The following is a 26,197-nucleotide window of genomic DNA, read 5'->3' as shown; positions in this document are numbered from 1 at the left end:
AATATTAATATCTTAACATAAAACAACAGTTCAGTACAATTCACCACAGATGAAAATAAGTAATTTCAAATTCAGGTAAGTTTATCTAAAATACGTGTACTAATACTCTTAGTTTCAACATTTAGTAAAAGCTGTTTGAGTGACACTACGGTTGAAAACAAAACAACAAAAAGAAAACCTAGCATTTTTCATTACGCCACCTGGTGTTTGAATGTAACTCTGAAACTGAAGATCCATCAACCTATCAAATATTTCAAATGCTTCTTGTCACCTGTGAGTGATAATGTTTTTTGCAGTGCAAAAGTGTGTAACTGAGCCACATGTAAGTCAAGATTCCGATGACCTATTCACGACCTTATTCATCAAAAGTTTATACCATCAACCAAGATTTCTTTATGGCTACAGAACAAGAGATTAATATAATAAACTATTCATTTAATATCACATTAAATACAAAACTGTAAGTTTGTTGAAATAGAAATGTACAGCTTAGTGTTCTCAAAAATGAAGGTTACAAAAAAAAGGGTGAGTCAACCTTGCACTTTTCTAATCTATAGAAGCAGTAATTATACACACATTACTACAAAGAGAATGTTTTACCAGAGTAAACCATTTAAATGCACTATAAACACAATCCTATAATTAGGAAGGATATAAGTGAATGTATCATGCAACATAACATAGGGGGACAACCAACAACAGCTACCAAATATTTCCAAAGGAACAAAATTTTACCGATTTCTGAAAACAATTTTTTTGTTTAATTTGTAAAATATCATATAACAATGTTCTGTGTACCTTTAAAAACGAAATTAAACAAATTTGCTTTTTCCTTTTGAAATTGTATTGTCTTCAACCCAGCAACATTATGTCAATGCTGTGCATACAACAGCTGAAACTATTTATATTAATCCTGTCTTCCTATCTTTCATTAAAAAATGTCAGAGGTTATTAAGTAATGGAGTTTTTATGTATCTTTAAGGGCTTTAATGGGATATTCTTGGCCAATCTACATGTAAAAAATCTATACTGACAAAGTGATAAAAATTGTACTTGTTAGCTTCAAAACTGTTGTCAAAATGACACGTAAAGTAGGTAAAAACTTACTGTACAATCACAGCATGTAACCACCATATTATTATTATTATTTCTTTTCCAAATACTGTATTGAAAAAAATAGTTTTATTTTTAAATTACACAAATATTTCTGGCATACTACATAATAATCAGAAAATTTTCATTCTTACAAAAGCCCAGCCTTATCTCGATGTGAACGTACAACATTAGCTAAAACTATAATCTACTTATGGATGGAATCATAAATCTGTGTGGACAAAGTTGTTTTCATTACTTATTATGTTTCTTCAAGAAATGTTTCACACCATGAACAACATGGTGGATACAAAAGAAAAACGACTATAATACTAGAAAGGTAAAACAACTACATTTATATCTACCCTTCTCCAAACAAATCAATAACTGATAACAACACTGTATAACATGAACATATAGTATGTGTGTGTAAAATATCGGTGAAAATAAAAACAGGAAATGGATTCAAGTTACTACAACTGAAACATGAAATAAACCACCAAATTGATTAGTTTCACTGTTTTTACAAATCAAAAACTACATGAAAAACTTTGTACTGGACAAAGTGAAAATGAAATTTTTAAAATGGTTCCCCATAAAAGAAGCAATATACAACCAATTCTGGTCTGTCTGTAGGCTGAAGAATTAGACCACCATCGTAGGTAAATTATCTCGTAAATTGTTTCAATGATAAGTGACATTTTGCAAAATAAGATGTACACATATTACGTAAATTCCCTCTCAAAATAACGACGTTTAAATACAAAACCGAAATAAGTTATAACATACACAAAACCGGGGTGAGTAAATACCACAAGTACAACAGTGATACAACTACAGCTCTACTTCAGATAATTTTAATAATCTACCAACTATAGAACGTTAATAAGACTAGCTGCTATTCAACAAATTTCTTGGACATCAATAGTTTATCACAAGATTCCACTTCAATCAACACGAAGAATGATATACATAGTGTTTTGGAAATAATGAAGATGCTACTGTAACTGAAGGGTGTTCAGGTACTGTCTTGATACTAATGGCAAGGAAAAAATATATTGAATCATTGCTCAGTGAACTATTCATTATTTAGGACCTTATTCAAAGAGAACTTAAAAGGACTATTTGTGGAGTGGGTTACAGCATTTTACACATGTGGTATGCCATTCGAATGGAAGAAATATTTCACTTGGCTTTTGATATAAAACGGTTGAAAGAGTTATCTGTAAACATTGAAATAACAGTAATTTTCTCCTATGACTTTGCTGGAATGTGTATATTTATTTAAAAAATACTGTTAGTTTATAAGCATTTACAGTTTAAAAATAAATTGTTTCTCAGAAATATGGAATGTTCCACTTCAGTTATAATTTCAAGTCACAGAATAATATATAAAAATCAGTGACAAGTCCACCAGTCAGTCTGTAATTTACATAAGACATCAAAGTCAAAATGTTGCTGCCTGTTGAGAAATACTAACTTCTTTACTACAAGAAAATTATCCACTTCCAACATCATGGTCAGTATAATGTAGACACAACAGAGATAATATTGAACACACACAGTACACTGAATATAAAAAGCCACAAATTTTAAAAACAGTTGATTTTCATTAAAATCAAAACAAAAAAAAACGGGTACACATACTTTATAAATGTTCAAATAAATTGAGAGGCCAGCCCCCAATTATAAGCAACGATACAAGTTTAAACATAACATGCAACCTCGATCAGTCAAAACTATCAATGTAAAAATCTGACGTAAGCACCGACTTGACAAAACTACACATTTCCTTCCCTGATAACAAATAGTAAATTTTTATCTTTTCTTTGGACGTCTCTTCTTCTTCTTCCTTCCTGGTGTACAGGCTATTTCAGAGAACAAGTCATCTGCTGGACAATTATGGACTGAAGAGGTCAAATTATTTTCAGAATTGAGGATCTCTTCGTCATCAGAAATTCCTGCTTCACCAAATAAAAACATTAGTTGTTAAAGATGAAATTCCTTCTTCACCAAATAAAAACATTAGTTGTTAAAGATGAAATTCCTGCTTCACCAAATAAAAACATTAGTTGTTAAAGATGAAATTCCTGCTTCACCAAATAAAAACATTAGTTGTTAAAGATGAAATAAGTATTGACTGTGTTATGTTTTTACTATTTCTTCATTCATTATGAATATTTTAACGATTTCCAGCCATAATCTCCAAAAACACGAGAATTCTCTCTAAGACGTAAAATAAGTTTAAGCATTTGTAGTATCTGTCTTATTCTCAAGTGATTACAGTTAAGTAAAATATAACAATTTAAAATATGGGGTAAAACAAGAAATAATAACTGTACTTACAGAAGAAACTTTAAACACAAGGTTAAAAGATAAAAACGCATGGTAATATAATTTGGAGTTCTGATCTATGTATATAACTTACTTTGATCAATTTAAGTGTCAACTGTAATTAGCTGAAGGGTATAACAGTAATACTGTAAAGGCCTCTGGTTTCTTTGTGTTGTATTCTGAATATAACAGGACAAAAGGAAGCAAGTGTAGAATACAAAGAGAGAGAGAGTGGACAGAGTCCAGTTAAGACAGTTTTCTAACAGGGTGTTTGGCTTATGAAATTAGTTGCTGATGACAACAGTGTGTACGTGAGGGGTTACTTGTAGAGAAAGGAAATAATCATTTCCTGATTAAAAAAAATATAAAGGACAAGTTTGAATTTCTACCTTTTTCTAAAGTGAGTATGCAAGGATTTGGTTTGTTTGGAATTTTGCGCAAAGCTACACGAGGGCTATCTGCGCTAGCCGTCCCTAACTTAACAGTGTAAGACTAGAGGGAAGGCATCTAGTCATCACCACCCACCGCCAACTCTTGGGCTACTCTTTCACCAACTAGTGGGATTGACCATCACACTATAATGCCCCCACAGCTGAAAGGGTGAGCATGTTTGGTGCGACGGGGATTCGAACCCATGACCCTCAGATTAAGAGTTGAGTGCCTTAACCAGCTGGCCATGTAGGGCCTGTACAGAAGTACAAAGCATCTGCACGGAAACACTTTCCTTGAAATAAAATCCCAGCTTCGTTTGACAATCCAGAGAACATTTAAACATGCTTATTCACAGCTCTTATGGATTCAGTGTTTATATAAACTTACCAGGAGTGAAAGGTCAAAATGTTGATTGATTATCAGTTTTCTGCACATCACACGTATCACAGTTACAAATACACCATGCAGAGAGATCTGCATCATTGGTTGATGCACAGGCCAAAAGCTATAAATAAACCATCCATTTATTGCTGGGACCCATCAAGTGCAAATAATTCTAGCTTGGGATAGGTTGAAAATGTTTGGAAAACTGCTGTTAGGAATATCTAAAGCTCTACCACCTTTATTTCAATGAAAATTATAGTGTTAACCACGTTGTAAAACACGATGTGTGCAGACTGGGCTGCACTGCAAGTAGAGCTGTTGATACAAACACTTACCAGTCATTGTAATTATTATACATACTTGTACTTTATATGATACTTTTTAGGATCAACAGACAACTTAAAATCTTATCAAGAAATGAGAAATTATGGGAGTAATGAAAGTTCCACAGTTAACGAAAACAACAAGCTGAAACGTATATATTTCTTTAAACATACATAACTTGTTCACTCACTTTACTAAAGTAACTTACAACAAGTAGCTCAACTCATTAAAGGCTATTTTAAATTTCTCCTTGTTTACTCTTCAAGTTGAATCATTAGAAAAAATAGGCTTACAAAATTATTCATAAAAGTAACTTTGTTTTTACTTATTTAATCAAAATTCTAAAATTACCTTACCATTCTCATCGTGACCGTTCTCATTGTGACCGTTCTCTTGAGATTTTAGCTCTAGAGCTATCACTTTTTCAGTTGTGGTCTCAATCTGGGAGATGAAAATGTTCAGATATTTAGAAGTGTTAATAAATCATTTCTAATGTGACTATTTACTGAGCAAGATATAATAACCTTCTAACATTACCGAAGCATCGACATGATACAATCGGCATTTTACGTGCCTTCCATTAAATAGTAGGCTCTCTGTATTATTAGTTGTAATTAAATATCCCCCCAGAATTATTCAAGTTATCAATTAATTGAGAAAAATTTTAATTCATAAATGCATACCCATTTTTCATGTCTCATAAGTTATTTTGTCATGTCAGATAAAACAAAAACTTCTGTGTGCTTGCATATTTTTTAATCTGACGTACTGGTGCTTAACTTATAAAATGAGCAGAGTTTTTTTTTTTACAAATGAGGAATATTCATCACAAACTCTGTAGGCACAGTAACTACACTGGCCTGTGTCAAGGGGAAACAACAGTGGAAAATGACAATGATTTATTGTTGAACATTAGCTGGAAATGACTAGTTGTTTTGTTACTTTACTACATGAAACATCAAATTTGAAATGTCCGTAAATATTTTATTTTACTGTGTTTTGTAGACTGATAACGTTAACGAGTTAAGGAAATTTTGGGCTTAAATGTAGCAGTATATTTTAATCTTCTGATGTAGCTGATTTGTAACTACATATATTACACCCACACATATTAACACCTGTTACGGAATATGTGAGATGTTTACATACGTGAATTAAGGTGTTTTATACAAGCCACGTTGAAACTCACAAAAGCATCATTACCAATCCTGGTATCAAATGTGAAACGTTAATATGTTTTAAAGGTACCACACACTTCCATCTGTTACGCCATTACATTGATGTTTTCTTCCTTTTAAGTTAGAATTTTCATATCATTTTTGGTTACCAAAAAAGTAAAACTGACAAACTTCAACTTATTTTTGGGAACCTTCCTCTTACTTTTGTCACAGCCTAGGGCAAGAACTGATCCATTAAATTAGTTTCATACACTCCTGGTACCCACTCTTTATGTGACGGCCCTCAGAAAACATAGTCTGGTTGGTTTACTCAGCACGTGTGGGCGAACCAAACTCAGTTCTACTTAACTCACGAGTTATTGACATGATACAACTCACAGAAAGTTCACCTTTAAAACAAAACTATGTACTTTGTTTCAAACAGTTCTACATATCTATTATACATACAACAATTTACTATCGTCATTAAGAATACGGTTGAAAAGCTTTAGATGTATTCAACTAAAATAATAAGTAAACAGAAAGAAGAAAATATGGTCAGATATTTTTCAGTGTTTTTGTAAAACTGACTGAAGAACACTAGCTAGAGAAAAGATAATTCTAAAAATATACGTTTACTGGATTGATATACAAGTTAAAACATTAAGTTATGCACATGTTACACAGAATTTGTTTGATTAGAACAAAACTATATACAGACCAGCTGTTTTAATAATGAAAACACTGGATAAAATGTTTTAAAAAGTCTGTGAATTTTGTTCTATAGTTAAAAAAAAATACAAATTATGAATAAAAACATTTGCAATAAAATTATATAGATGTATGGAAAGCAATAATCCATCAAATAAATAAATAAATATGCAAAATATTCTGAAATGACGAGAAAAAAAATACGGGTTGAAATAGTCCTAAACAAAACATAACACTAAACATACAAGTGAGGAAATACATAAAAATTTGGGAAGAACTCAAACTTTAGTAAGAGGTATAACATGAAGTAAAGATTCCAGTTCCATTAAAACAAACTCAGCAAATGATAGACAGTGCAACAGAACAAAGAAAAGTGAAGTGCACAAGTGCAAGAACCATTCATATTCAAGCTGATGGTGTGTGATAAATCACACACTCATCTTACTGTAGCGGCACTTGTTACCTCTTTCTCAATAACTTTTTCTATATACTGAAAAGTCCCAAGCCTTAATTCACCAGTTATTTCATCAATGTATTGCTCTGTCTTGTGTGTGACATTTTCATTGATCACGTGTTCTCGTTCCACAACATGCTTTTCTCCATCATGCGCAGTGAGAATCAATCGGGGGAAGTCTACCACGGTCGGCTTCAGAGAAGGTTGCTTAAGTTGGAAAAGGGGGTTAGTTTAAAAGCAAATGTCAGAACTAGGAAAAAAAGACAATCTATTGAACACTTTGAAACAAACCTGTTAAATGAGGCAGCAGTAAGATATTTATAGGAACTTTGTAACATGCAGGTAAAACAATGAAAGTCAACCCTTACGCATGTTTCACTTTACTTTTACAGTCAAAATCTGCCTTCCCATTCTACAGTGTTACATAACAGGATCTTGGGTGTCTTTTATTGTAAAATTTAATGTATGTCACTAAATCTGGAGAACAAACATATAGAAAAGACAACACAAACAGAAAAACAAACAAACAGGAAAGCTGGATAAATTAGATAGTTCTTGATTCTGATTCAATGACCTTACATACCACAAAAACTACAGTTTTTGTAATAATCCAGCCCTTATCCTGAATAATAGGTGTGAATTAGCCCTTATTCTGTATAACAGAGAAGGGTTAGCCTTTATCCTGAATAACGTCTGTGGATTGGCCCTTATCTTAAATAACAGAGGTGGACCAGTACTTAATCTGAATGACAACAGCAACTCAACCCTAATCTTGAATAACAGAGATGAATGGTTGAAAATGGTACGAACAATAATTTGTTATGCTTTAAAATTGGTGGTCTATGTTTTGACAGCCCTCTACTGGTAAACATTACACTTTTGTATAATGTAAATAAAACAAGCAGCCACTTTGAAGATACACACCAGCAAGCTGGGCCGTACTTAATTAAAAGTCTAAACATGTTTTGGAGAAGATAAACATTGCAAAGTGAGGTTTATATTTTCACACATCATGGTCTAAGAATTAGATCAAAAACAGATCTGAACTTCATTTATAACTTAATTATTTATACAAGTAAGTATGTTCTTTCAAACGATCATTTATCCTTGTTTACAATGCAGATTGGAAGGTTTTATCCTGTCAGGTTACCCATATATGTGAACCAGAAACAAACTTAAAACGTGAAAAACAGTTACAACGGTACAAATTAATCAACTGTTACAGATGTGTGTTTATATACAAGTATATCAGATGTTAGGAACTGCTAAGTTATTATGATATATTAAAAAAAAAAACAGTATAATTGTTTCTTTTAACAAGTCTTAATAAAACAATTTTCTTCTTCTGTCTGAAAAACTGAACATAAAGTTATATGCAGACAAGGGCGAATAAAACAGTACAGTTCTGTGAACACTATAGAATTCAAAATGCATGTTTGGTCAAAACCTACTAACTTATTAATTATGAACTGACTGATGACTTAGCTTATTGTATCCATATTTATGCCTTTTGTTTACACTGACAAAACATTGAAAAAAACATCCACCTAAAGTCTTACCTTATCAATGTTTGATGACTGTGCACAAATTAAGAAAAAGTTAATTATTTCTGAGTCATTCTGTAAATTTTGCACATGATTCATGGTTCAGATGTACACACACACACACTCGTGTAAACCAGTAATAAAAAGCTTGTAAGTATGCTATGTACCTTAGGATCTGTATAAACTGTAAGGTTAAAACTCAAATGGATAAAAGACATTTCACATGAGAAACGATATATTTAAAACTGTTGTACAGAGATTCTTACATATCTTTTACCTTTTCATTTCCATTACTCTGATATAATACTTCATGACTCTCACTGGTGGCTGGGTTAGATTCTCGGAGAAGGCTATGGGGTTTAAAATATTATTATTTTTATTTAGTTTCTGGCTTGTTCTTACTTCTATATAAAACTAATTTAAAGTACACCAGTCATGAGGTGGTACTGTAGGAACATTCTAGAAACTCACCAATCTCATATATACACACACACCAGTTCTGCTGCTTTAAATACAATAATATTCCAAATATATTACTTTTAGAAAGCTTCACATCTGTATAACACCACATACTATACTTTTTGTAAGGTTTCATATATAAACAGTTCACTTCTATTTATAGAATATATTACTTTCTGAATACAGTATCATAAATACTAACTTCTGTGAACAGCTAGCTGCAATCACTATAATTTTTAGAATATATTTCTTTTGGAAAGATTCATATACATACAGTAAAGTACTATCTCAAGAATGTTATTTTACAGTTTCACAAGTGAATTTCTAAGTATATTTGACACAATACCTTACTTCTGGAAACAGCTAACTACACTCCCAAGGTTATTTTACTTTCTCACTGATTCTTCACTTACCATTACCTTAACAAAGTACATGTATTTAGTATTGGTCATTTCACTCATGCTACATTACGAGAATCTTCAAAATATTAACTATAAATTTAGTTTACAATATACCTTTGTTAATACCATCATATGGAGGTGTTAGTGGAGGCAAAACAGGTCTTGCTTCCATTACTGCTTCAGCCATCCTCTTAGCTCGGGTAATCACCACCTGGGCTCGAAACGCATCTTCTTCTAATGATTTAAGCCTAAAAAGGGTTTTTATTTAATATTAAGTTTTCGTGGATACCAAGTAAATACCTTAAACAGCAAATTATTTTAATATATGTTTCCTACAGTCTTCTGTTAACAGCCATATTTTGAAACTTTTTAGTGAACACCTTCATTGTTTTCACTTTTGAGTAAAGCCACACTAAGGCTATCTGCATTATGTTGTTCCTAATTTTTAAATGACATACTATAGAGAGGGCAGCTGAAAGACAGTACCCACCACTGAAAGTGGAGACTGTAAGGAAAATCAAAGCAGATAAGGCCCTTAAGGTACACAGTTTTAACAAAATTATTAAACGTGGGAGAGTAGGACTCAGTTTGAATGGTGAAAAAGATAGGGAATCCCTGGATTATGGTAGAAAAAGTAAAATTTTAGAAAGGCATGTGATATCAGAGTGAAACAACTGTAAAGAACTACAGACACAAGTCATTAAAAGACAAGCTTATCTAAATAAACATCTGTAAAGACAACTGGTTTGTTTTATATCTACTTTAAATCATATTAAACAACTTAATAAACATTAAATGCTTAGTAATTCTTAAGGCCTAAATTATGACCGACGAAATCGTTTACTTTAACATATCTCGACAGATTTCTCTGGGTAAAAGTGAGAGATCTATTAATAAAATTGAAAGTGAAGAGAAAGATTCCATGTATAACAAAGGAAATATACTGCAGCACCATCTTAAAAATGTTTATCATGCAGGACAAAGCCTAAATCATAAGAAAACGAATTTACAACCACTTTATGAAAAACAACTGTAGTGGCTGTCTTGAATGAACATGACTTTCTGAACATGAAATATGTAAAACTATCAGGTCATCTCATAAGTAATGTCCATAAGTTTAATACAGAAAGTCCATCTTCATTTCTGTCTTTGTAGAAGGTTTTAATGACTAAAATATTTAGTAGGACGTGTATAAAAATGTTAGACATATAAACTAAACTAACCCAACTCTACTTTTTCAGATCATTAATCAAATAAACCCTTATGAAGATGGATGTGTCTGAGGAGCACATCAGGCATATAATGATTTATGAGTTTACAAAAGACAATAGTGCAGCAGAAACTACACGAAACATTCAAAATGTTTATGGTGCAGATTCTCTCAATGAAAGAAAATGTTGAAGGTGGTTTCAGAAGCTCAGATCAGGTGACTACAGCTTAAGTGATGCACCACATTCAGGTTGTCCTGTTGAGTTTAATGAAGATTGTGCTGTAACAGTTGAAGAACTAGCATAGAAGCTTAATTCAACCAATTCAACAGTTCACTGTCATCTGCAACAGCTCAGAAAGTGTCAAAACTTGGAAAATGGGTCCCACATGATTTGACAGAAACCAACGTTAGAACAAGAGTGGACATTTACACTTCTCTACACTCTCATGAACGTTACTCATCTTTTTGGACAGGTTAGTGACTGAAGATGAGAAATGGATATATTATAAAAACGTTAAGTGCTGCAGACATTGGCTCAGTGCAGGTAAACTGCTGAAGTACAACCCAAAATGGACCTTCAACCTAGGAAAGTCTTGTTAAGTGTTTGGTGGTATACTGTTCCAAGTTGTTGTCACTCAATGTAAAGATTACATCGGACTTCTATTGTTAACAGTTAGAGTGTTTGAATGTTGCACTGAAAGAAAAGAGGCCTGCTTTGATTAACCACAAAGGTGTTGGTTACACCAGGATAATACACGACCCCATACAGCAAGGATCACATCTGTAAAGATTGAAGAACTAGATTGGGAAAAACTTCCACATCCTCCTTATTCTCCAGACTTTGCCCCATACGATTATCATCTATTCCAAAGTTTGCAGAACTATCTTGATGGAAAAGAGATTGGAACATATGAAGATGTCAAAACTACCCTCTCTACATTTTTTTCCTCAAAACACCAAGAATTTTATAGAAGTGACATTCAGAAGCTTGTGAATCGTTGACAGGAAGTAATTAATAATAATGGAACATACATTATTGATTAAATAACATTAAAACCGTTTGAAATCCTTTCGCTTTTTCAGAAACTAAAATCAGACATTGCTTAAGGGGTGACCTGATACTTTGATAAATTCTAGATAAAATTAAATGATTCAGAGTACTAAATTTAAGAAGAACAAATTTAGAAAGAAAAAGCAGATAAATAAAAATATAAGTTGCAATATTTGAAAATTAATAAAATTGAAAGATATAAAAGATATATATCACCCCCCCCAAAAAAACAACCTTTTTAAAATCATTTCTTTGACAATCTCTAACTTACATGTAAGGTAAATAAATGCAGCTGTACAGAAAGTGTTACTGAAAGTATTAAAACACTTAATTTTTTATTTTTAACGTTATACCTTGCCTGTCTCCAAGCCGAGCGTTTTTCTGCTTGCAGTGCCCTCTGCTGGGCTGGAGTAAGTTTAGCGAGTTCATCTTCAGGAATTTCCAGACCCTCCTGTTTCAGCTTGGCTTGCAGTCTCCTTTCAGCTTTAGCAGTGCGAACAGCCGACAGCGTATCTGGTAACTCCTTTGGCAGAGAGCTGCGTTAAAGTTAAACCAAAGTCAAGAAAGGAAGCTAGGTCTAATATTTATATAAATTTGTGGTTGTGAAATTTTTTGAAAGTATAAATAGATCGGAAATGGTATAAAAAGATAAAACTAATGTGTTGGACAAACAAGTTAAAACAGGAGGAATGTAATAATTACTTTAAGACACCAAACAAGCACTCATTGTCATCTTGTAGAAATTCTCAAAACAGGCCTAACTTAATAACCTCAGTTCTTAATACTGTAACACAAGCACTTTTTACTTTTCCACTGATCAATATATAGTGCAAATGCAACCTTTTAATCATAATAAATGTATAGTTCATGATGTATTTGGTGTTAGCAGTAAACTAAATTCTTTATGTAATGTCCACTATATCACACAAGCACTTTCTACTTCTCAATATCAACTAATCAACTCCAACAAATACAACTAGTACACTGTAAACTGTACTTAGACCTTCAAGTAACTTTATCCTGGCTCCAACACAGAATTAAACACTTAACAAGGTTCAGTGTCACGTTCTTAATTAAATACACATGCAGTGATAAAATATGTATTTGAATCAGATAACAATATCGGTCCTTGGGTGTTTTCATTACTTACTGTGTGGCCTTTGGTTGGTCAAAAGTTAAACAACTTACACAAGCACTTGTTTCTTTTTAATATTTTACATGTATCATCCACTGCACTGTACAACACAAAAACAAAGGTTAAGCAACCCACAAAGATACTTGCTACCTTCTACTGCCTTACATGTATCATTCACTGGACTGTACAATACAAAAACAAAGGTTAAACAACCTACACAGACACTTGCTACCTTTCTATTGCCTTACATGTATCATTCACTAGACTGTACAATATAAAAACAAAGGTTAAACAACCCACACAGATACTTGCTACCTTCTAATACCTTACATGTATTATTCACTGGAATGTACAATACAAAAACAAAGGTTGAACAACCTACACAAATTCTTGCTACCTTCTAATACCTTATATGTATTATTCACTGGACTGTATAATACAAAAACAAAGGTTAAACAACCTACACAGATACTTGCTACCTTCTAATACCTTACATGTATTATTCACTGGACTGTATAATACAAAAACAAAGGTTAAACAACCTACACAGATACTTGCTACCTTCTAATACCTTACATGTATTATTCACTGGACTGTATAATACAAAAACAAAGGTTAAACAACCTACACAGATACTTGCTACCTTCTAATACCTTACATGTATCATTCACTGGACTGTACAATACAAAAACAAAGGTTAAACAACCTACACAGATACTTGCTACCTTCTAATACCTTACATGTATCATTCACTGGACTGTACAATACAAAAAACAAAGGTTAAACAACCTACACAGATACTTGCTACCTTCTAATACCTTACATGTATCATCCACTGGAATGTATAATACAAAAACAAAAATTAAACAACCTACACAGATACTTGCTACCTTCTAATACCTTACATGTATTATTCACTGGACTGTACAATACAAAACAAAGGTTAAACAACCTACACAGATACTTGCTACCTTCTAATACCTTACATGTATCATTCACTGGACTGTACAAAAAAAAACAAAGGTTAAACAACCTACACAGATACTTGCTACCTTCTAATACCTTACATGTATCATTCACTGGACTGTACAATACAAAACAAAGGTTAAACAACCTACACAGATACTTGCTACCTTCTAATACCTTACATGTATCATTCACTGGACTGTACAATACAAAACAAAGGTTAAACAACCTACACAGATACTTGCTACCTTCTAATACCTTACATGTATTATTCACTGGACTGTACAATACAAAACAAAGGTTAAACAACCTACACAGATACTTGCTACCTTCTAATACCTTACATGTATTATTCACTGGACTGTACAATACAAAACAAAGGTTAAACAACCTACACAGATACTTGCTACCTCCTAATACCTTACATGTATTATTCACTGGACTGTACAATACAAAACAAAGGTTAAACAACCTACACAGATACTTGCTACCTTCTAATACCTTACATGTATCATTCACTGGACTGTACAATACAAAACAAAGGTTAAACAACCTACACAGATACTTGCTACCTTCTAATACCTTACATGTATTATTCACTGGACTGTACAATACAAAACAAAGGTTAAACAACCTACACAGATACTTCCTACCTTCTAATACCTTACATGTATCATTCACTGGACTGTATAATACAAAACAAAGGTTAAACAACCTACACTAGATACTTGCTACCTTCTAATACCTTACATGTATCATTCACTGGACTGTACAATACAAAAACAAAGGTTGAACAACCTACACAGATACTTGCTACCTTCTAATTCCTTACATGTATCATTCACTGGACTGTATAATACAAAACAAAGGTTAAACAACCTACACAGATACTTGCTACCTTCTAATACCTTACATGTATTATTCACTGGACTGTACAATACAAAAAACAAAGGTTAAACAACCTACACAGATACTTGCTACCTTCTAATACCTTACATGTATCATTCACTGGACTGTATAATACAAAAAACAAAGGTTAAACAACCTACACAGATACTTGCTACCTTCTAATACCTTACATGTATCATCCACTGGACTGTACAATACATTAAACAAGTACTTGCTACCTTCTAATACCTTACATGTATTATTCACTGGACTGTATAATACAAAAACAAAGGTTGAACAACCTACACAGATACTTCCTACCTTCTAATGCCTTACATGTATCATTCACTGGACTGTATAATACAAAAACAAAGGTTAAACAACCTACACAGATACTTGCTACCTTCTAATACCTTACATGTATCATCCACTGGACTGTATAATACAAAAACAAAGGTTAAACAACCTACACAGATACTTGCTACCTTCTAATACCTTACATGTATCATTCACTGGACTGTACAATATAAAAAACAAAGGTTAAACAACCTACACAGATACTTGCTACCTTCTAATACCTTACATGTATCATTCACTGGACTGTACAATACAAAACAAAGGTTAAACAACCTACACAGATACTTGCTACCTTCTAATACCTTACATGTATCATTCACTGGACTGTACAATACAAAACAAAGGTTAAACAACCTACACAGATACTTGCTACCTTCTAATACCTTACATGTATCATTCACTGGACTGTACAATACAAAAAAAAAAGGTTAAACAACCTACACAGATACTTGCTACCTTCTAATACCTTACATGTATCATTCACTGGACTGTATAATATAAAAACAAAGGTTAAACAACCTACACAGATACTTGCTACCTTCTAATACCTTACATGTATCATTCACTGGACTGTACAATACAAAAACAAAGGTTAAACAACCTACACAGATACTTGCTACCTTCTAATACCTTACATGTATCATTCACTGGACTGTACAATACAAAACAAAGGTTAAACAACCTACACAGATACTTGCTACCTTCTAATACCTTACATGTATCATTCACTGGACTGTACAATACAAAAAACAAAGGTTAAACAACCCACACAGATACTTGCTACCTTCTAATACCTTACATGTATTATTCACTGGACTGTACAATACAAAACAAAGGTTAAACAACCTACACAGATACTTGCTACCTTCTAATACCTTACATGTATCATTCACTGGACTGTACAATACAAAACAAAGGTTAAACAACCTACACAGATACTTGCTACCTTCTAATACCTTACATGTATCATTCACTGGACTGTACAATACAAAAAACAAAGGTTAAACAACCTACACAGATACTTGCTACCTTCTAATACCTTACATGTATCATTCACTGGACTGTACAATACAAAAACAAAGGTTAAACAACCTACACAGATACTTGCTACCTTCTAATACCTTACACGTATCATTCACTGGACTGTACAATACAAAAACAAAGGTTAAACAACCTACACAGATACTTGCTACCTTCTAATACCTTACATGTATTATTCACTGGACTGTACAATACAAAAACAAAGGTTAAACAACCTACACAGATACTTGCTACCTTCTAATACCTTACATGTATCATTCACTGGACTGTACAATACAAAAACAAAGGTTAAACAACATACACAGATACTTGCTACCTTCTAATACCTTACATGTATCATTCACTGGACTGTACAATACAAAACAAAGGTTAAACAACCTACACAGATACTTGCTACCTTCTAATACCTTACATGTATCATTCACTGGACTGTACAATACAAAAACAAAGGTTAAACAACCTACACAGATACTTGCTACCTTCTAATACCTTACATGTATTATTCACTGGACTGTACAATACAAAAACAAAGGTTAAACAACCTACACAGATACTTGCTACCTTCTAATACCTTACATGTATCATTCACTGGACTGTACAATACAAAACAAAGGTTAAACAACCTACACAGATACTTGCTACCTTCTATTACCTTACATGTATCATTCACTGGACTGTACAATACAAAAACAAAGGTTAAACAACCTACACAGATACTTGCTACCTTCTAATACCTTACATGTATTATTCACTGGACTGTACAATACAAAAACAAAGGTTAAACAACCTACACAGATACTTGCTACCTTCTAATACCTTACATGTATCATTCACTGGACTGTATAATACAAAAACAAAGGTTAAACAACCTACACAGATACTTGCTACCTTCTAATACCTTACATGTATCATTCACTGGACTGTACAATAGAAAAACAAAGGTTAAACAACCCACACAGATACTTGCTACCTTCTAATACCTTACATGTATTATTCACTGGACTGTACAATACAAAAACAAAGGTTAAACAACCTACACAGATACTTGCTACCTTCTAATACCTTACATGTATCATTCACTGGACTGTACAATATAAAAACAAAGATTAAACAAGTACTTGCTACCTTCTAATACCTTACATGTATTATTCACTGGACTGTATAATACAAAAACAAAGGTTAAAAAACCTACACAGATACTTGCTACCTTCTAATACCTTACATGTATTATTCACTGGACTGTACAATACAAAAACAAAGGTTAAACAACCTACACAGATACTTGCTACCTTCTAATACCTTACATGTATCATTCACTGGACTGTACAATACAAAAACAAAGGTTAAACAACCTACACAGATACTTGCTACCTTCTAATATCTTACACGTATCATTCACTGGACTGTACAATACAAAAACAAAGGTTAAACAACCTACACAGATACTTGCTACCTTCTAATACCTTACATGTATTATTCACTGGACTGTATAATACAAAACAAAGGTTAAACAACCTACACAGATACTTGCTACCTTCTAATACCTTACATGTATCATTCACTGGACTGTACAATACAAAAACAAAGGTTGAACAACCTACACAGATACTTGCTACCTTCTAATGCCTTACACGTATCATTCACTGGACTGTATAATACAAAAACAAAGGTTAAACAACCTACACAGATACTTGCTACCTTCTAATGCCTTACATGTATCATTCACTGGACTGTACAATATAAAAACAAAGATTAAACAAGTACTTGCTACCTTCTAATACCTTACATGTATTATTCACTGGACTGTATAATACAAAAACAAAGGTTGAACAACCTACACAGATACTTGCTACCTTCTAATACCTTACATGTATCATTCACTGGACTGTACAATACAAAACAAAGGTTAAACAACCTACACAGATACTTGCTACCTTCTAATACCTTACATGTATTATTCACTGGACTGTATAATACAAAAAACAAAGGTTAAACAACCTACACAGATACTTGCTACCTTCTAATACCTTACATGTATCATTCACTGGACTGTACAATACAAAACAAAGGTTAAACAACCTACACAGATACTTGCTACCTTCTAATACCTTACATGTATTATTCACTGGACTGTACAATACAAAACAAAGGTTAAACAACCCACACAGATACTTGCTACCTTCTAATACCTTACATGTATCATTCACTGGACTGTACAATACAAAACAAAGGTTAAACAACCTACACAGATACTTGCTACCTTCTAATACCTTACATGTATTATTCACTGGACTGTACAATACAAAAACAAAGGTTAAACAACCTACACAGATACTTGCTACCTTCTAATACCTTACATGTATTATTCACTGGACTGTACAATACAAAAACAAAGGTTAAACAACCTACACAGATACTTGCTACCTTCTAATACCTTACATGTATTATTCACTGGACTGTACAATACAAAACAAAGGTTAAACAACCTACACAGATACTTGCTACCTTCTAATACCTTACATGTATCATTCACTGGACTGTACAATACAAAACAAAGGTTAAACAACCTACACAGATACTTGCTACCTTCTAATACCTTACATGTATCATTCACTGGACTGTACAATACAAAACAAAGGTTAAACAACCTACACAGATACTTGCTACCTTCTAATACCTTACATGTATCATTCACTGGACTGTACAATACAAAACAAAGGTTAAACAACCTACACAGATACTTGCTACCTTCTAATGCCTTACATGTATCATTCACTGGACTGTATAATACAAAACAAAGGTTAAACAACCTACACAGATACTTGCTACCTTCTAATACCTTACATGTATTATTCACTGGACTGTATAATACAAAACAAAGGTTAAACAACCTACACAGATACTTGCTACCTTCTAATGCCTTACATGTATCATTCACTGGACTGTACAATATAAAAACAAAGATTAAACAAGTACTTGCTACCTTCTAATACCTTACATGTATTATTCACTGGACTGTATAATACAAAACAAAGGTTAAACAACCTACACAGATACTTGCTACCTTCTAATGCCTTACATGTATCATTCACTGGACTGTATAAACAAAAACAAAAAAACAAAGGTTAAACAACCTACACAGATACTTGCTACCTTCTAATACCTTACATGTATCATTCACTGGACTGTATAATACAAAACAAAGGTTAAACAACCTACACAGATACTTGCTACCTTCTAATACCTTACATGTATCATTCACTGGACTGTATAATATAAAAACAAAGGTTAAACAACCTACACAGATACTTGCTACCTTCTAATACCTTACATGTATCATTCACTGGACTGTATAATACAAAAACAAAGGTTAAACAACCTACACAGATACTTGCTACCTTCTAATACCTTACATGTATCATTCACTGGACTGTATAATACAAAAACAAAGGTTAAACAACCTACACAGATACTTGCTACCTTCTAATACCTTACATGTATCATTCACTGGACTGTATAATACAAAACAAAGGTTAAACAACCTACACAGATACTTGCTACCTTCTAATACCTTACATGTATCATACACTGGACTGTATAATACAAAAACAAAGGTTAAACAACCTACACAGATACTTGCTACCTTCTAATACCTTACATGTATTATTCACTGGACTGTATAATACAAAAACAAAGGTTAAAAAAACCTACACAGATACTTGCTACCTTCTAATACCTTACATGTATTATTCACTGGACTGTATAATACAAAAACAAAGGTTAAACAACCTACACAGATACTTGCTACCTTCTAATACCTTACATGTATTATTCACTGGACTGTATAATACAAAACAAAGGTTAAACAACCTACACAGATACTTGCTTCCTTCTAATACCTTACATGTATCATTCACTGGACTGTACAATATAAAAACAAAGGTTAAACAACCTACACAGATACTTGCTACCTTCTAATACCTTACAAGTATCATTCACTGGACTGTACAATACAAAACAAAGGTTAAACAACCTACACAGATACTTGCTACCTTCTAATACCTTACATGTATCATTCACTGGACTGTACAATACAAAAACAAAGGTTAAACAACCTACACAGATACTTGCTACCTTCTAATACCTTACATGTATCATTCACTGGACTGTACAATACAAAACAAAGGTTAAACAACCTACACAGATACTTGCTACCTTCTAATACCTTACATGTATTATTCACTGGACTGTACAATACAAAAAACAAAGGTTAAACAACCTACACAGATACTTGCTACCTTCTAATACCTTACATGTATCATTCACTGGACTGTATAATACAAAACAAAGGTTAAACAACCTACACAGATACTTGCTACCTTCTAATACCTTACATGTATTATTCACTGGACTGTACAATACAAAAAACAAAGGTTAAACAACCTACACAGATACTTGCTACCTTCTAATACCTTACATGTATCATTCACTGGACTGTACAATACAAAAACAAAGGTTAAACAACCTACACAGATACTTGCTACCTTCTAATACCTTACATGTATTATTCACTGGACTGTACAATACAAAAACAAAGGTTAAACAACCTACACAGATACTTGCTACCTTCTAATACCTTACATGTATTATTCACTGGACTGTATAATACAAAAACAAAGGTTAAACAACCTACACAGATACTTGCTACCTTCTAATACCTTACATGTATCATTCACTGGACTGTACAATACAAAAACAAAGGTTAAACAACCTACACAGATACTTGCTACCTTCTAATACCTTACATGTATTATTCACTGGACTGTACAATACAAAAACAAAGGTTAAACAACCTACACAGATACTTGCTACCTTCTAATACCTTACATGTATCATTCACTGGACTGTATAATACAAAACAAAGGTTAAACAACCTACACAGATACTTGCTACCTTCTAATACCTTACATGTATCATTCACTGGACTGTACAATACAAAACAAAGGTTAAACAACCTACACAGATACTTGCTACCTTCTAATGCCTTACATGTATCATTCACTGGACTGTATAATACAAAACAAAGGTTAAACAACCTACACAGATACTTGCTACCTTCTAATACCTTACATGTATTATTCACTGGACTGTACAATACAAAAAACAAAGGTTAAACAACCTACACAGATACTTGCTACCTTCTAATGCCTTACACGTATCATTCACTGGACTGTATAATACAAAAACAAAGGTTAAACAACCTACACAGATACTTGCTACCTTCTAATACCTTACACGTATCATCCACTGGACTGTACAATATAAAAAACAAAGGTTAAACAAGTACTTGCTACCTTCTAATACCTTACATGTATTATTCACTGGACTGTATAATACAAAAAACAAAGGTTAAACAACCTACACAGATACTTGCTACCTTCTAATGCCTTACATGTATCATTCACTGGACTGTATAATACAAAACAAAGGTTAAACAACCTACACAGATACTTGCTACCTTCTAATACCTTACATGTATCATCCACTGGACTGTATAATACAAAAACAAAGGTTAAACAACCTACACAGATACTTGCTACCTTCTAATACCTTACATGTATCATTCACTGGACTGTATAATATAAAAACAAAGGTTAAACAACCTACACAGATACTTGCTACCTTCTAATACCTTACATGTATCATTCACTGGACTGTATAATATCAAAAACAAAGGTTAAACAACCTACACAGATACTTGCTACCTTCTAATACCTTACATGTATCATTCACTGGACTGTATAATACAAAAACAAAGGTTAAACAACCTACACAGATACTTGCTACCTTCTAATACCTTACATGTATCATTCACTGGACTGTACAATACAAAAACAAAGGTTAAACAACGTACACAGATACTTGCTACCTTCTAATACCTTACGTGTATCATTCACTAGACTGTACAATACAAAAACTAAGGTTAAACAACCTACACAAATACTTGCTACCTTCTAATACCTTACATGTATCATTCACTGGACTGTACAATACAAAAACAAAGGTTAAACAACCTACACAGATACTTGCTACCTTCTAATACCTTACATGTGTTATTCACTGGACTGTATAATACACAAACAAAGGTTAAACAACCTACACAGATACTTGCTACCTTCTAATACCTTACATGTATTATTCACTGGACTGTATAATACAAAAACAAAGGTTAAACAACCTACACAGATACTTGCTACCTTCTAATACCTTACATGTATCATTCACTGGACTGTATAATACATAAACAAAGGTTAAACAACCTCCACAGATACTTGCTACCTTCTAATACCTTACATGTATCATTCACTGGACTGTACAATACAAAACAAAGGTTAAACAACCTACACAGATACTTGCTACCTTCTAATACCTTACATGTATCATTCACTGGACTGTACAATACAAAACAAAGGTTAAACAACCTACACAGATACTTGCTACCTTCTAATACCTTACATGTATTATTCACTGGACTGTACAATACAAAAACAAAGGTTAAACAACCTACACAGATACTTGCTACCTTCTAATACCTTACATGTATTATTCACTGGACTGTACAATACAAAAACAAAGGTTAAACAACCTACACAGATACTTGCTACCTTCTAATACCTTACATGTATCATTCACTGGACTGTACAATACAAAAACAAAGGTTAAACAACCTACACAGATACTTGCTACCTTCTAATACCTTACATGTATTATTCACTGGACTGTACAATACAAAAACAAAGGTTAAACAACCTACACAGATACTTGCTACCTTCTAATACCTTACATGTATCATTCACTGGACTGTACAATACAAAAACAAAGGTTAAACAACCTACACAGATACTTGCTACCTTCTAATACCTTACATGTATCATTCACTGGACTGTACAATACAAAAACAAAGGTTAAACAACCTACACAGATACTTGCTACCTTCTAATACCTTACATGTATCATTCACTGGACTGTACAATACAAAACAAAGGTTAAACAACCTACACAGATACTTGCTACCTTCTAATACCTTACACGTATCATTCACTGGACTGTACAATACAAAAACAAAAGTTGAACAACCTACACAGATACTTGCTACCTTCTAATACCTTACATGTATCATTCACTGGACTGTATAATACAAAAACAAAGGTTAAACAACCTACACAGATACTTGCTACCTTCTAATACCTTACATGTATTATTCACTGGACTGTATAATACAAAAACAAAGGTTAAACAACCTACACAGATACTTGCTACCTTCTAATGCCTTACATGTATCATTCACTGGACTGTATAATACAAAAACAAAGGTTAAACAACCTACACAGATACTTGCTACCTTCTAATACCTTACATGTATTATTCACTGGACTGTACAATACAAAACAAAGGTTAAACAACCTACACAGATACTTGCTACCTTCTAATACCTTACACGTATCATTCACTGGACTGTACAATACAAAAACAAAGGTTAAACAACCTACACAGATACTTGCTACCTTCTAATACCTTACATGTATTATTCACTGGACTGTACAATACAAAAAACAAACAAAACAAAGGTTAAACAACCTACACAATAGATACTTGCTACCTTCTAATACCTTACATGTATTATTCACTGGACTGTACAATACAAAACAAAGGTTAAACAACCTACACAGATACTTGCTACCTTCTAATACCTTACATGTATCATTCACTGGACTGTACAATAAAAAACAAAGGTTAAACAACCTACACAGATACTTGCTACCTTCTAATACCTTACATGTATTATTCACTGGACTGTACAATACAAAACAAAGGTTAAACAACCTACACAGATACTTGCTACCTTCTAATACCTTACATGTATCATTCACTGGACTGTATAATACAAAACAAAGGTTAAACAACCTACACAGATACTTGCTACCTTCTAATACCTTACATGTATCATTCACTGGACTGTACAATACAAAAACAAAGGTTAAACAACCTACACAGATACTTGCTACCTTCTAATGCCTTACACGTATCATTCACTGGACTGTATAATACAAAAACAAAGGTTAAACAACCTACACAGATACTTGCTACCTTCTAATACCTTACATGTATTATTCACTGGACTGTATAATACAAAAACAAAGGTTAAACAACCTACACAGATACTTGCTACCTTCTAATACCTTACATGTATCATTCACTGGACTGTATAATACAAAAAACAAAGGTTAAACAACCTACACAGATACTTGCTACCTTCTAATACCTTACACGTATCATCCACTGGACTGTACAATATAAAAACAAAGATTAAACAAGTACTTGCTACCTTCTAATACCTTACATGTATTATTCACTGGACTGTATAATACAAAAACAAAGGTTGAACAACCTACACAGATACTTGCTACCTTCTAATGCCTTACATGTATCATTCACTGGACTGTATAATACAAAAACAAAGGTTAAACAACCTACACAGATACTTGCTACCTTCTAATACCTTACATGTATCATCCACTGGACTGTATAATACAAAAACAAAGGTTAAACAACCTACACAGATACTTGCTACCTTCTAATACCTTACATGTATCATTCACTGGACTGTATAATATAAAAACAAAGGTTAAACAACCTACACAGATACTTGCTACCTTCTAATACCTTACATGTATCATTCACTGGACTGTATAATATAAAAACAAAGGTTAAACAACCTACACAGATACTTGCTACCTTCTAATACCTTACATGTATCATCCACTGGACTGTATAATACAAAAACAAAGGTTAAACAACCTACACAGATACTTGCTACCTTCTAATACCTTACACGTATCATCCACTGGACTGTACAATATAAAAACAAAGATTAAACAAGTACTTGCTACCTTCTAATACCTTACATGTATTATTCACTGGACTGTATAATACAAAAACAAAGGTTGAACAACCTACACAGATACTTGCTACCTTCTAATACCTTACATGTATTATTCACTGGACTGTACAATACAAAAAAAAGGTTAAACAACCTACACAGATACTTGCTACCTTCTAATACCTTACATGTATCATTCACTGGACTGTATAATACAAAAACAAAGGTTAAACAACCTACACAGATACTTGCTACCTTCTAATACCTTACATGTATTATTCACTGGACTGTATAATACAAAAACAAAGGTTAAACAACCTCCACAGATACTTGCTACCTTCTAATACCTTACATGTATCATTCACTGGACTGTACAATACAAAAACAAAGGTTAAACAACCTACACAGATACTTGCTACCTTCTAATACCTTACATGTATCATTCACTGGACTGTACAATACAAAAACAAAGGTTAAACAACCTACACAGATACTTGCTACCTTCTAATACCTTACATGTATTATTCACTGGACTGTACAATACAAAAACAAAGGTTAAACAACCTACACAGATACTTGCTACCTTCTAATACCTTACATGTATTATTCACTGGACTGTACAATACAAAAACAAAGGTTAAACAACCTACACAGATACTTGCTACCTTCTAATACCTTACATGTATCATTCACTGGACTGTACAATACAAAAACAAAGGTTAAACAACCTACACAGATACTTGCTACCTTCTAATACCTTACATGTATTATTCACTGGACTGTACAATACAAAAACAAAGGTTAAACAACCTACACAGATACTTGCTACCTTCTAATACCTTACATGTATCATTCACTGGACTGTACAATACAAAAACAAAGGTTAAACAACCTACACAGATACTTGCTACCTTCTAATACCTTACATGTATCATTCACTGGACTGTACAATACAAAACAAAGGTTAAACAACCTACACAGATACTTGCTACCTTCTAATACCTTACATGTATTATTCACTGGACTGTACAATACAAAAAACAAAGGTTAAACAACCTACACAGATACTTGCTACCTTCTAATACCTTACACGTATCATTCACTGGACTGTACAATACAAAAACAAAGGTTAAACAACCTACACAGATACTTGCTACCTTCTAATGCCTTACATGTATTATTCACTGGACTGTATAATACAAAAACAAAGGTTAAACAACCTACACAGATACTTGCTACCTTCTAATACCTTACATGTATCATTCACTGGACTGTACAATACAAAAACAAAGGTTGAACAACCTACACAGATACTT

At 32.9% G+C, this 26,197-nt stretch overlaps 2 protein-coding genes across 2 annotated transcripts in view; both read right to left on the bottom strand.

The window, feature by feature from the left end:
- Positions 1-641: 641 nt before the first annotated feature.
- Positions 642-9,307, bottom strand: LOC143245793 (uncharacterized). Its single transcript, XM_076492047.1, has 5 exons — positions 9,282-9,307; positions 8,710-8,782; positions 6,898-7,095; positions 4,923-5,007; positions 642-3,056 (listed from the first exon to the last, which is right to left on the bottom strand). The coding sequence occupies exons 1-5, from the start codon at positions 9,305-9,307 to the stop codon at positions 2,911-2,913; spliced, it is 528 nt and encodes a 175-aa protein (XP_076348162.1). The 3' UTR covers positions 642-2,910.
- An 88-nt stretch (positions 9,308-9,395) lies between these two features.
- LOC143245792 (uncharacterized) overlaps positions 9,396-26,197 on the bottom strand; it is a 216,390-nt gene continuing 199,588 nt past the window's right edge. Inside the window, exons 36-37 of the mRNA XM_076492046.1 lie at positions 11,907-12,089; positions 9,396-9,540 (exon numbers count right to left, since the gene is read on the bottom strand). Coding sequence (XP_076348161.1) covers positions 9,396-9,540; positions 11,907-12,089 — 328 coding nt within the window. The remainder of the gene's footprint in view (positions 9,541-11,906; positions 12,090-26,197) is intronic.

The sequence above is a fragment of the Tachypleus tridentatus genome, chromosome 3, assembly GCF_004210375.1.
Source record: "Tachypleus tridentatus isolate NWPU-2018 chromosome 3, ASM421037v1, whole genome shotgun sequence".
In the NCBI taxonomy this organism is placed as follows: Eukaryota; Metazoa; Arthropoda; class Merostomata; order Xiphosura; family Limulidae; genus Tachypleus; species Tachypleus tridentatus.
Note: the sequence above shows the minus strand (reverse complement) of the source record. Positions and strands in the feature narration are given on the sequence as shown.